The sequence below is a fragment of the Saccopteryx leptura genome, chromosome 2 (genome assembly GCF_036850995.1).
Source record: "Saccopteryx leptura isolate mSacLep1 chromosome 2, mSacLep1_pri_phased_curated, whole genome shotgun sequence".
Lineage (NCBI taxonomy): Eukaryota > Metazoa > Chordata > Mammalia > Chiroptera > Emballonuridae > Saccopteryx > Saccopteryx leptura.
The window spans coordinates 35,540,571-35,553,547 of record NC_089504.1 but is presented as its reverse complement, the minus strand read 5'-3'; the positions used below and the strand labels follow the sequence as shown (position 1 = coordinate 35,553,547).

Genomic DNA, 12,977 nt, shown 5'->3' with positions numbered 1-12,977 from the left:
TGGCATGCTCAATCTGTGGCTCACGGTACTTGGCACTTCTCTCGTGGCCCAGGGGGCACCCACACCACTGCTCCCCAATCAGCCTGGCCATTCTGTGGGGGCGGATCTTGGCATTCATTTTACTTCTCATTTCCCTCTCCTGTCTTGTTTGCCTCTAAACCTACTGCAGCACTCGGCATGGAGACGGCGCTTAGTAAATGTTTGCTTAGATGAAATAAACGTGTTCCTCTGGGTCCGGCTCCTTCCTTTTATGGTTTAGGGCTGGTCAAAGAACAAGTTCCAAAAAACTGACGGGTCTCTCAAGCACAGCTCTGCCGGGCGCACGAACCCTCGCTGGCTCCCAGGGCTTGACCCGGAGGGCACGCTCTTCACTCTGGTGCTCAAGGTCCTCAGTGGCTCGATGCCAACATGACCTGGATACATTTTCTCCTATAAAACCCAAGGCTCCAGTTATAAGAACCAGTCCCCAAATCCATTACCTGCCTTTCTGCCTCTGGGCCTTGGCTGTGCCTGCCCCCTAGAATCTCTTTACTCATTATCTGTTCGCAGAAGTCCCAGACAGTTTTCCAAGTTCAACTCCAATGCTGCCTCCCACGGCAAATTCTGCCCAAGAGCCCCAGGTAGAATTCCTTTCTCCTGTTTTCCGCCTAGCAGCCCACCCATCTTTGCCCTTGTCTGGCCCCACCCCAGTCTGTACTGCAGGGCCAGCGTGGGGATGCGTTCTCAGAACCCAATGGAGATGGGGCCTCGTGCCTCAGCTCCTGGGAGCCTCCCCCACCCACCATGCAGCCAGCTCTACAGAAGGGCCCGTAGGCTGCAACAAGGCCGGACAATGGAGGAAGGGCAGTGGCTCAGCATTACGGAGAGCATGTGAGCTTTGGACTTAGGAAGATCCGGGTTTAAATCCTGCCTTGCCATTAATTACTGTGACTCCATAAGTTTCTAAGACTGTGAGCCTTAGCTACCTCTTGTAAAACAGGGTTGACAATGCTTAGAGCACAAAGAATTGTGGAGATGGTAACAAAGTATCAAAACTCCAGGCAGGTTCCCTAGACAGTGGTCCCCCTTCCCACAGTCGCATCCATGCTCAGATCAGTTCCCTTCCACGCGCTCAAGAGAAAAAAGGGCCTTGTATCAGAAATCACCTGTTTTCTCAACCTTGGGTGGAACTGCTGTCCTAGTTGGAAATTCCAAGAGGGACAGAACGTGCTGTTTTGTTCACAGCTGAATCCTCAATGCCTAGAACAGTGAGTGCCTGATGTGTGCATAGTAGAAGCTAATATCTGTTGAGCGAATGAATCCAGCTCCACTCAGGTCAGCAAAACCATAAAACCTCCACTTATCAATCAAGAAAGGAAACTTAGGAACTGCACTCCCAACTCAAATTATTTCAAAAGTTATGAAAAATGGCTTAATCCTCACTCAGTGTTCTCTGTGCATAGGCAGGCGCGCATGAGGGCTTGGCGTGGCATCCCCTCTGACTCTGGCAGCAAACCCAGGAGGCCAGGGCTACTTTGTCCATTTTTTACAAATGGGGCCTGGTGCAGGCAAGTAGCCTGCCTGAACTGATAAGGGCAGGCTGCCACACCAGGAAGCAGGCACTAGACCCCAGCCCTTGACCCTTCTGCTCTGGGATTGAGGCCCTGGGCGGCCTCCCTTCACCTGGGGGGGGGGGGTGCCCTAGGAGTGCCTTTCTCTAGGGAGGGGCAGGCAGGGGAGAGTCCACAGTCTGCCAAACATCCTCCAGTATTCCCAGCTGACCAAGGATGTGGCTGGTGGCCCGTGAGAACAGGGGCTGTTCAAAGGGAGCTGGGAGGAAGCAAAGGGGGGGCCAGGGTCCTTGGGCCCCAGGTGAGGCCCGCAAAGTGCTCTATGTTCAGTGGCTGCTTCTTTCTGGCTGGTCTGGAGTCTCGGACCCTCCCAGTTCCCTAGCCCAGGGCAGAGTCCCTAAAGCAGAAGCAGCGAGGATTAGAAGGATGGGCAGCAAGAGACTAAGCACAGAGTGATTTGCAAGGAGCTGTTGGTCTGCTGATGAGGCTTCTCTAGGCTCTCTGTGGATGAGGCAGAAATGAGTATGGGCCGTGTGTAAACCACGTGGGACTGACAGGAGGGGCCTGGGTTTGTTTCATGGATGTCCTATTATTCTGAAAACACAAGGACATCAGACAGCAGTATAAAAATGCCCACGGTGACTGACACAATCGCTGGTGTCATCCTCCACACTGCTGACAGCAGGCCACAGTCTTGTGGTGTGTTTGTTGGGGGGAGGGGGAAGTGGGAAGGGCAGGGGTGGACAGGCACAGATAGGGCAGTTGTGAGCCCCCAAGACGGGGTAAGGAGGGATACCATGCGTTGGTGTGGGGGGTTAACTGGCACACATGAACCCTGAAGTGTATGGAAATACCATAAACTTTCATGACAATGCACAAACACTTGCAGTTGACCAAAACTATTCCTATGACAACAGTCCTCTGCTGCTTCAGCTTTCTACACCCATGTTCTACATCCTCTCATCTGCTCCTCTCAGCAAGATGAGTACTTGCAATCCCACTCTGCAGATGGAGAAACTAAGGCCCTGAGAAGTGAAGTTCCCCCTTTCCCTCCAGTTCAAGAGCGGGCCTCAGTCCCCGCGCCTGCCCCGTGAATGACAGCTGTAGCTCCATGTAGGCTGTAAGACAACATGTGGCTCAGCAAATGTTTGGTTTGCATTTCCAGGATCACCAACAAGAGGCCTCTGTGTTCACCTCCCAGACACACACAGGCCCCAGGGCACCACGCTGCCACATCTTGTGGGCGGTGCCTAAGAACAGAGGTCCTCATTGTGAGGGGAGGAAGTGGCGACTCTCCACAAAGCAGGGCATTGGGAAGGCTGTGAGGCAGATGCCGGGACGCCACCCTGGTTGCAAGGAGACAGTCCATGTCAGTAGAGCGCAGCCTGGGCCAGGAAAAGTGGGCCTGGCACAAGGAGGCGTGCCTTCATCCTCTTATCCTGCACCCCCGAAGGAAACGCGGACACCACTGCCTGGTGCAAAGACAGTCCCAAAGGCTTGGCTGCAGGAAATATAAAGAAAAATCCTGATGAAAATCATTAAATGACCCAAACACAGAGGCCTTGAGCTGCCAAAGCAAGCCATTTTTACCATCATAAATCATCTTACAGATGAGAAAAGGAGGGCTGAAAAGGGACTGACTTGCCCCAAGTCAACAACTAGACTTCAACTTGGACTTGCATCCAGGTCTTTTGAATGCCAGAGACCGCAGATGAGTTCAGCACAAATCCTGTCTGCAGCACAACACATTCTCAAAACAATGGCAGTGACGACAGTGAGACCAACAGCCAGCATCCACGGAGACTCACTGTGCCTGCTCCGCACTTACTGCTGCTCCATTTTACACACGAGGAAACAGGCAACTTGCTCAGGTCACCCCACTAGCAAGTGGCAACACGGGGCTTTACATCCAGATCCCCTGGCACTTGAAACCACGTGCACACGGCTAGTTCTGTGCCGAGCTCACCTGTCAGAGAAAGCCTGCTGAGGTCTGATGCAGTGATCTCTCATCCCACCTGCAGTCACCCACAGACACTTCCTTAGAATCCTAGGGCCTGAGACCTAGCCACAAGCCTCAGAGGACCTGCAGGGAGCAGGGTGGGTCTCTGTGGAAACAAGTTTCCCCATCAAGGAGCACCAAAGCCCTAGCCCATCTGTTTATGTGTCTGCTGCCGCCCCTCCACAGATGGCAGCGAGGGAAGGCAGAGAGACAGGAGGGGACAGGCCAGCTGCATGGCTCTCAGAGGTCTGCCTGCCGTCCACCGGCATACCAGTCTCCCCATTTCCAATAGGGCACCTGATGTGTGGGCAACCCTCAGACAGGCAGGGACACACTCTCTCTCTGTGAGTTCAGACTAGAGGTGGCAACCACAGCAGTCAACAGCCACTCAAAATGCCTCTCCAAGTGCAGGTCCCTCAGCCTCATGTGGGGAGAAGACAGGTGTACAGTGGAAAAGAATGCTATGAAAACAAATCATTTTTTGTGTGAGCAGGATGCATGATTACATGTCTTGTAGCACCTTGAAGAGAATTGGGGGTTGGTTTCCCTGAAACTTGATTTATTCAATCATTGAACAAATCACTAACTGCTCATGTGCCGGGCACTGATCTAGGTGGGGATCCGGGTGTGAGCAAGGCAGGCAGAGTCTCTGACCTCCTGGAGTTTAAAAATCTCTATCCACATGAAGAGCTCTGAACTGCCAAACAGAAGAGCAAGGACCTTCTATCAAATCTTTGGGTTTTTTTTTCCATAAAGGAGACAAAGGCGCTTAAAGGAACATTTCTATCCATCAGTATAATTAGCAGATGAATCAAGCTATTAAACACTAGTGCTTTTCTTTCTTTCTTTCTTTTTTTTTTTTAGGTTACTAAATGAATTCATTCATAAGTCAAACAGAAAAGCCAACTGGAAAAACCTGTCCCTCAGTAACATATTAGCCAAAGGAAACAAGTGATCCCAGCTCTCTCCTTTAACCCCCCTTCTCTGCAGACCTGCTGTTCACACGTGTTAAATATTAATTACAACTGTTACTCATTAGTATATACCAAAAAGCTCCTGGTACAAACACAATTGTTAATTTCCTTGCAGGCCAAAGGCATTCTGGGAAACTAAGCAGGAGGCAGGAAGCATCATGGGAGCCAAGTGGGGCCAATGGTGAAGGAGGTGGTATTCACTGGGTGCACCAGGGGAGGGTGGCAGGTCTAAGATTCCCCGAGGAACCTTCTACAGAGGCTGAACCTGTTTATTCTGAGTGCAAGAGGATGAGTCACAGGGCTCAGTGGGAACAGCAAGCCTGGAGTAGTGCCTGACGTACACGTCAGCACTACCAGCTTCACAGCATTGGTGTTTGACTGTGATAGTGACAAGTCACAGAGTGGGCACAACTGCTTCCACCTCCATAACTGAGGCCACCTCACACCAGAACAAGATAAAGGGAATGTTCAGACCTACTCATTTCACACTCGAGATGTCAATGCAGCAGTGGAGGATAAGGCTTCACGGTCAGACTGACCCAAACCCGAGTTCATTAGCTGTGTGACTGTGGGCAAGCTGCTCACCCTCTCTGAGCCTGAGTAGTCACCTGTGTAATGACAGTGAACCCACACTCATATTGTAGGGCTTCCTAGGGTGAACCCTTGCTAGCTTCATAATTGGTGCTCGCTAAGTGTTAATTTTCTGTTCTTCCCTCACTCCCTTACCTTAATAGGATTATTTAAAATCAGCCAATTGAGCTGGCTTAGAGATGATTCATGATTGTTTAGGAAACAGACGTACCTGGGACCTTACTTTACTTTTCTTTGCCCTTTTAGCTTCACTTGATGAGGCTGGGAAAGTGTCAAACTCAAGAGGGTGCCTGGCTAAGGGGTGAACAACAGCACTTATGTCCCCGTCCTGCTCTCCCCAAGCTGACAGTGACAAGTGTGTATGGCTGTACCAGAATAAACCAGTGCACACCCATACAGGATGTGGTAGGAGCACAGAGGACTCAGCAACCTGGAATGAGGGTGGGGAAGGGACTGGTCGTATCAGGGAAAGCTTCCTGGAGGAGGCAGCACTGATACCAGCTAAGCCAAGCTGTGACCTCTCCTCCCTAACTCCATCCTGACTCTAGTACCTAACACAAGTTCTCAAAGGTCCCCAGATCAGCAGCATCAGTAACACCTGGGACCTGGTTAGAACTGCAAATTCTCATGCCTCAACCTAAGAACCTACTGAACTGTAAACTCCGGGGGTGAAACCCAGAAAATCTGTTTAATGCTTCCCCCCTCCAGGTGATTCCAATGAATGCTATGGGCAAACCAACTAACCCATATCTGTGTCCCAGCTAGAATGGGGATGGAGCAGAGGAGACCTTGTTATACCCAGGGACCAATGAATAAAGAATGAAAGACCTGAGTGGCTCAATCATGATTAGCATTATTGCTGGAATTAAGATTTAGGATTTCTGCCTTGGCTGGATGGCTCAGTTGGTAGAGCATCGTCCTGAAGCACAGAGGTTGCGGGTTCGATCCTCAGTCAAGACACATATAGAAAAAGATTGTTCCTGTCTCTTTCTTCCCCTTCCTCTCTCGCTAAAAATCAATAAAAATAAACATTAAAAAGAATTTAGGATTTCCTACAGAAATGTTGCTTTCTACACCATCTATGCATGTCACTGCCAGGCGTAACTGGGAATGTGCTTTTTAAATGGGTCCTCTGTGCCCTCTTAAGTACCTCTTTGTACAGCAGTACTGTTTTAATATTATATTAAATTTTATTTAATACAGCAAGCCTTCCCTGGACACCAATAACCATTCTCTCATGTGTGACCCATAGGGCTTTCAAAGTCTTCTCATTCAGATCTTTTCCCTTGGTCATCACAGCGACCCAGTGTGGCAAGAGTTGTGACTACCCCCATTTTACAGATGGGAAAACTAAGACTCAGGGAGATTACAAAACTCGTCTGAGGTGCCACAGCTGGTGAATGGTGGATCTGGCATGTGAACATGGGACTGTCCGACTCCTGCTGTCCCACTGACTCCCAATGTGCAAGACACTGCCCTCACTTGACTAGGGCAGAGAAACCCACCAAGGAGCTAGTGGGGAAGACAGACAGCATCCCAGATAACTATGTTTAGCACGAGTCATTGGTCTATCTTCTATCTTGGCTGGGAGGCAGACCTGACACTGGCTGAACCCAGGACATTGCCTGCAAAGTCGCTTTAACAGAGACAAATCCCCAGATGGTGAGTTGAAAGTGAGATGACTCGGTTTCTCTATGATCGAGGGCACTCTTCACACATTCTTCTGCTGCCCCACTCCTCTAGCAAGCACACCAATCAACTGCTCCTCAGAGGTGATGGCAAATCACTGAGGGTGTAGCTTTGAACTTGACTCAGTGGATTATAGGGAAATGTTGATCCACCCTCTGTGTATGACTGGAATGGCTCTGCTCTGAGGTGTCCAGCAGGTCTCAGTTTCCCCAGCTGGAAAAGAGGGAGTGGGTGCCATGGTGTGAGGGTCCCTCCCTGTGCTGTATGGTGGTATGACCAAATCACGGGATGGTTCTAGTCACCCCCATGCAGGCTCAAACCCCCAGAACTTGGGCTCCTACAGAATCTTTAGCTGGAATCATTACAAGTGGGAACACACCCCACTATCCTATCCTGCCCCAGACGTAAAAAGAAATTGGTGCAAGGGTGATGAGACATGTGGCATTTCCTGAGGACTCTGGCAGGGTGAGGGCTCTGACCATATTTTAGGCAGCATTTTGGATAGCAGCAGGGAGCCCAGACATCGGCTGGATTCAGACTTGGGCTCTGGAACCGGGCTTTGCAGGTTCAAATCCCAGCTCTATGGCTGCCCTTGGGCAGGTTATTTCTTCTCTTTGCACCTCAGTTTCCATATCTGTAAAAGGAGGAAACTGATTTCCTAGAGAGTGGGTGTGAGGACTAAGAGAGAGGACGCACACGGAAGCACTTGGAAGTGCCAGCACCTTCCCGGTGTGGTGCCCTCTCAGCCTCACCAGGACCCTCTGCAGCCAGCGCACTTCCGGGCGAGGGAACAGAGCTTCTGGGACTTACTCAATCCCTGTCCTCCCAGAGGCTACTCGGAGATGTGGAGACATCACGTCCGTGCCAGCCTGAGCCTGGGTCTGCTTCTCCAGGTTGTCCACCCAGCTCCTCAGCCCCGCCCATGTGGCCACCTCTGGTGCAGGCTCCATTTGTCCGTCTGATGACCTGTGCCACAAAGCCCAGGGGCTGGTCAAACCCTCCATACCAATCACTGCCGCCCTGAGACAATGTGGAATCACCCCAGGCTGCTTTTCCTGCCCCACCCCAGGCAGAGGACTCCACAGGGCCCTTGTGTGGGCCCAGGGCTGCATGTGGGAGCTGTGGGCCAGCAGGAAAGCCATTTCTAGACCCACCTGCCAGTCTCACAATTTGTTACTGTAAAGACTCCCAGGGGGCAAGTTAAACAGGCTGGGAACTGAGTCCAGCCAGCTCTGAAGCAGGTGTCTCTGCTGGGTGGGAAGGGGGCTGACAGCTTCATGGAAGCCACACCACCTCTCCATGGCTGGCAGCTGGCAGCTGGCCAGGCTGCAGCCGGGGTGAAACCTGACCGGGCATCTGTCCTGGGGGCTGGGATCAACAAAGGTCATGCAAGTGGAATGGGATCCTCTGGGAAGGCTGATGTAGGGGTGGGGGTTCTGGCTGAGGCCCCGATCAGCTTCCTGGAGGGAGAGCAGGCAATGTAGACCCAGGGATTTCGTGAGAGCCTGTGGTAGTTCTCACTCACCTGGCGACAGAATTCTGAGAGAAGGGAAGACTTTGCCAAGAACCTAAGACCACCTCACAGCCTCACAGCCAGCAGTAGCTGTTTGATTGGGAGTGGTACTCGAACTATCCCAAGGCTGCAGCCTTCAGAGTCTGGGGGAGACGGAAAGGGTCTGAACTCCATAAAGGCTGGTCTGGAGCTGATGGCCCAGAATAGCTACTTCTGTAGAAACAGCCAAAGCCCCGCTCTGAGAAATGCCTCTTTTTACGAATGCAAAGCAGGACAGCACTTTGAAAGGTGGAAAACACTTTTTGCTTCACAAACTGATTCACGGAGATAGTTCCGAAGCCTTGCCTTCTCCTGGTCTCAGACCAGCACTCTGGGTCCTGGCAGAGCCAGTGTGGCTGCACCGCGGGCGGTGACTGCAGGCCAGTCCCCACTGCTGCCAAAACCCTCTGACAGTGACCCTGCCCAGCTGAGCTTCACCTGCAGGGTCCAGTGAGGGTAAGCTTGTTATATACGTTCATGTATACCAGAAATTCTTACCACTCACCTGGGCCCTAAATCCCTATGTCTCCTCGGTGGGCCCAGCTCTGCCCTTTGTGGGCCCCTCACACTTCACACCCTTTGGAAATTTGAAGACACTAACCAGGCTCCCTGCCCAGGTTTCCTCATCTGGGCTAAACATCCAGAATTAGAGAAAGATGGTAATGACTTCTTTATCCCATACGGATGTTACCCAGCTAAGGATGCTGCACCCCAGGTTGCCAGGACCCATCACAGAGCTCCCAAGAGCCCAGGGAAACTTTGCGAGGCATTGTGAATAGGTTTAGTGACAAGGGAGACAGGGCCTAGACAAGCACTGCTATCACCTTCCTCCCTGACAACTCCAATGACTTGCTAACACACGTGCGCACACACTGCTCACTCAGGCAGAACACTATCCTTCATTCCTGAGCAGCCCTGCTTCCTGGTTTACAAATAGGACTGTGGTAGCACTTTAGTAATCAAGCCAGTGAAGCTGTTTCAACTCATCTTCATTACCTGACAGGTGGCCCATCTACTCTCACTCCATCTCCACTCTGGGCTGAAAACAGAAGTTGCTCCTTGGCCCTGGCCGGTTGGCTCAGTGGTGGAGCGTCGGCCTGGCGTGCAGGAGTCCCGGGTTCGATTCACAGCCAGGGCACACAGGAGAAGCGCCCATCTGCTTCTCCACCCCTCCCCCTCTCCTTCCTCTCTGTCTCTCTCTTACCCTCCCGCAGCCAAGGCTCCATTGGAGCAAAGTTGGCCCGGGCGCTGAGGATGGCTCTGTGGCCTCTGCCTCAGGCGCTAGAATGGCTCTGGTTGCAACAGAGCAATGCCCCAGATGGGCAGAGCATCGCCCCCTGGTGGGCATGCCAGGTGGATCCCGGTCGGGCGCATGCGGGACTCTGTCTGACTGCCTCCCTGTTTCCAACTTCAGAAAAATACAAAAAAAAAAAAAAGAAGTTGCTCCTCATCTACCAATGCTGTCCCGGCAGGCTCTTCCCAGAGACGTGTGGAGGGACCCAGCCATGACTGAAGGCCAGGGCTCATGGCGTCCCTCCAGCCTGTGAGAAACAGCTTTCTTCTATGCCCCAGAAATCAGAACGGAGCCAACAACACCTTGCGAAAAGCACAACCAGATACACTCCAGAGAAGGACTCACAGAGATAAGTTACTCCATGAGACACAGACAGGGTCGTGATTCTGAGCCTGTCCTCTATCAACCAATAATAACACCTGTGATACAACTCAGTGACATAAAACCAAGTCCAGCAAGGATATTTGTGGCTCATAAACTTATTCAGAGACCTTGTGATCCTTTGTGAAAAACTAAGTGCATAGAAGGTTCTAGAACCACCTTTGGGGCGAAGTGGGCACGTTCCGGTTGAGAACTCTCTGAAGAGATGCTGTCCAGTAGGGCACATGCTCTTCACTTTCACGTGCACGTGAGTCACCTGGGGGTCTTGTTAAAACAGATTCTGACTCTGCAGGTCTGGGAGGGGACCCAAGACCCTGCATTTTTCACCAGCTGCTAGTCCAGGACCACATCTTGAGCAGCAAGGCGCCAAATTGACCAGAGCATCAAAGGTAGCACAGCCCTTGAGTGAAGTGGAGGCACTCAGTCCAGAAGAAGGGAGGAGGGGAGACCCCACACCTGTCTGCAGTGCTAACTCATGCCACGGGCCCTCGGAACTGGTGTTTGCAAAGAGGAAGTTCTCGGACAACACCAGCCCCATCCTAGCTCCCCTCACATCCAGGAGCATAGCCCCTTATCAGCTATGCTGGGGTACAGGGACAGTCCTCAGATTCCCTTGTGCAAGGGAAGAAAGGAGGCGTAGAACACATGGGAGATGACCAAGGACCTTCAGCCACACACTCTCTCATCATTGGCTCGTAGCGAAGGGCTCAGAGCCTGGAAGGTGAGACCAGCACCGCAGAATGAACTCTACACGGCCAGAGAAATGTTCACCAGGGATGAGCGCAGGAAGCAGCAGGCCGGGAGAGGCAGTAAGGACATCCATCAGCTGTGTGGCTGTACCGGGGAAGGCGCACAGAGATGACAACATTTGAGCTGGGCCCCAAAGGAGGCTCAGGATTTTTCCAGAAGGAATGGGATCTGCACAGAGGGCTACACCAGGGAACTGTGAGTAGCAGGCGGTGGAGCAGCCAGAACATCATTGAGAGGAACGGGATGGGGGAGGGCAGAGGTCTCATTGTTGGGTTTAGCTGTTCTTGGAAAAGGGAGATTTTAGCAATAGGGATTTTAAAGAAATTAAAAATAAAAACTCTTTCTTTATGACCTTCAATGTGGTAAGAATTAATCATTCAATATCTCTTTCACATTCCTAAATTTTTACATGCATAAATTTATTTTTGCATCTGGCTTTCCACCTCTTAACAGTGAACACAAGCATGTTCCCAGGTTGTTATAAACTCTTCGTCAACAGCAATTTTTTTTAATCTTTTTTTTTTAATCTTTCTTTTTATTTATTCAGTTTTTAGAGAGAGGAGACAGCGAGAGAGAGAGACAGAGAGAAGGGGGGGGGAGTAGAGCGGAAAGCATCCACTCCCATATGTGCCTTGACCAGGCAAGCCCGGGGTTTCGAACCGGCGACCTCAGCGTTCCAGGTCAACACTTTTACCTACTGAGCCACCGCAGGTCAGGCCTCAACAGCACTTTTTAGTGGCTGCACAATATTCCATTTAAGCAGGCCCTATTTTGCTGGACATTCAGGTTGTTCCCCATCTTTTGTGGTCATGAACAATCCCTTTTCTGAATCTCAGATCATGACCCTGGCACGAGTCCTAAGGACTGGCATTACAATCAAAGGGTGTGAGCAAGCTCAGGACCTTGATGCATGTGGCAGACTGTTTTCTAAAAGGCTGTGGAAGAGTCTTACTCAGTACTTACTTACTTACTTACTTAGTACTATAACAAATACCCGGATTCTAGAAAACCAGACTCAAAGAGTGGGGCGAAAGGGAAGCACCTGAGTCATTCGAGGGGGTCTGGGCCAAGGGGAGGGCCAGCCCCTGAGGTCAGGATGCTCGCCATGCACAGCTTGTGCTCTGTGAATACATGGGTCGGGAACCTATGGCTCATGAGCCAGATGTGGCTCTTTTGATGGCTGCATCTGGCTCGCAGACAAATCTTTAATAAAAAAAATAATGTTAAAAATATAAAAAATTCTCATGTATAACAATCCATTCATTTCCTACCGCTCATGTTCGTGGCTGGAGCCAATCACAGCTGTCCTCCGGGACAACACCAAATTTTTATTGGATAATGCATAACGTACACGGGTCATTGTATGGCTCTCATGGAATTACATTTTAAAATATGTGGCGTTCATGGTTCTCTCAGCCAAAAAGGTTCCTGACCCCTGTGTGAATGGGTCCATGCTGAAGCCGGGACAGCAAACACAGCACCCTGGACGCAGACAGCCCCACTGCAAGTGTACAACTAGATGGAAGCGCTGTGTTCCCTCAGGCTCAGTAGGAGATGATCTGCATATTGGTTTTGTTTTTATTTAAGAAAGTTCCTTAATCTGAAATCTTGGCTTCAGTGAGCTAGAGCATTACCAACAGGACCAAGACAGTCAGTGAGATTATGTGCCTCTATGGAACCTGGGGAGACTGAGACCTGGATTTCCCTGGAACTGAGACCCAGGATTTCCCTTTGGCCTGGCCTCCCTTCCAGGACCTTCATATTCATTTTCAAGGGGCTCAGTTGTACTAGAAGAAAGGACAGCCCACCTGGACTAGCAAATGCAGCCCTGTGGTTTATCTGAGCAGGCAGGGGCCAGTGCACTGACTCCCCTTACCAAAGATGAGTGTCCAGTGTGGGTCAGTGGCGCCTCCGAGCAGGGCCACTGGTTCCTTACCTGCCAGAGCCGGGATGGTGACCCGGTTCCACTCCCACGGCTGGTCATACTCATCCGCGGGCCTGTCGTCATCCTGGGGCAGCTTGCTCTCCCGCAGTCGGGGACTGACTGCGCTCTCTGAGTCCGAGTCAACGCTTTGGACCTCGGGTTCATACGGGGTGTCGTATAACTGGATGCCTTTGTGCTGGGACCGGACACTTTCCTGCCTCTGAAATTCTGCAAGCAAAGGTAAAAAAGAAAGAAGAGGTGTAATGGAACTGA

General features: G+C 51.2%; 1 protein-coding gene across 1 annotated transcript in view; it reads right to left on the bottom strand.

Annotated features, from left to right (window-relative positions):
* The window catches only part of SHB (SH2 domain containing adaptor protein B), a 133,261-nt gene that overhangs the window by 37,315 nt on the left and 82,969 nt on the right, over positions 1–12,977 (bottom strand). Inside the window, exon 3 of the mRNA XM_066367612.1 lies at positions 12,717–12,932. Coding sequence (XP_066223709.1) covers positions 12,717–12,932 — 216 coding nt within the window. The remainder of the gene's footprint in view (positions 1–12,716; positions 12,933–12,977) is intronic.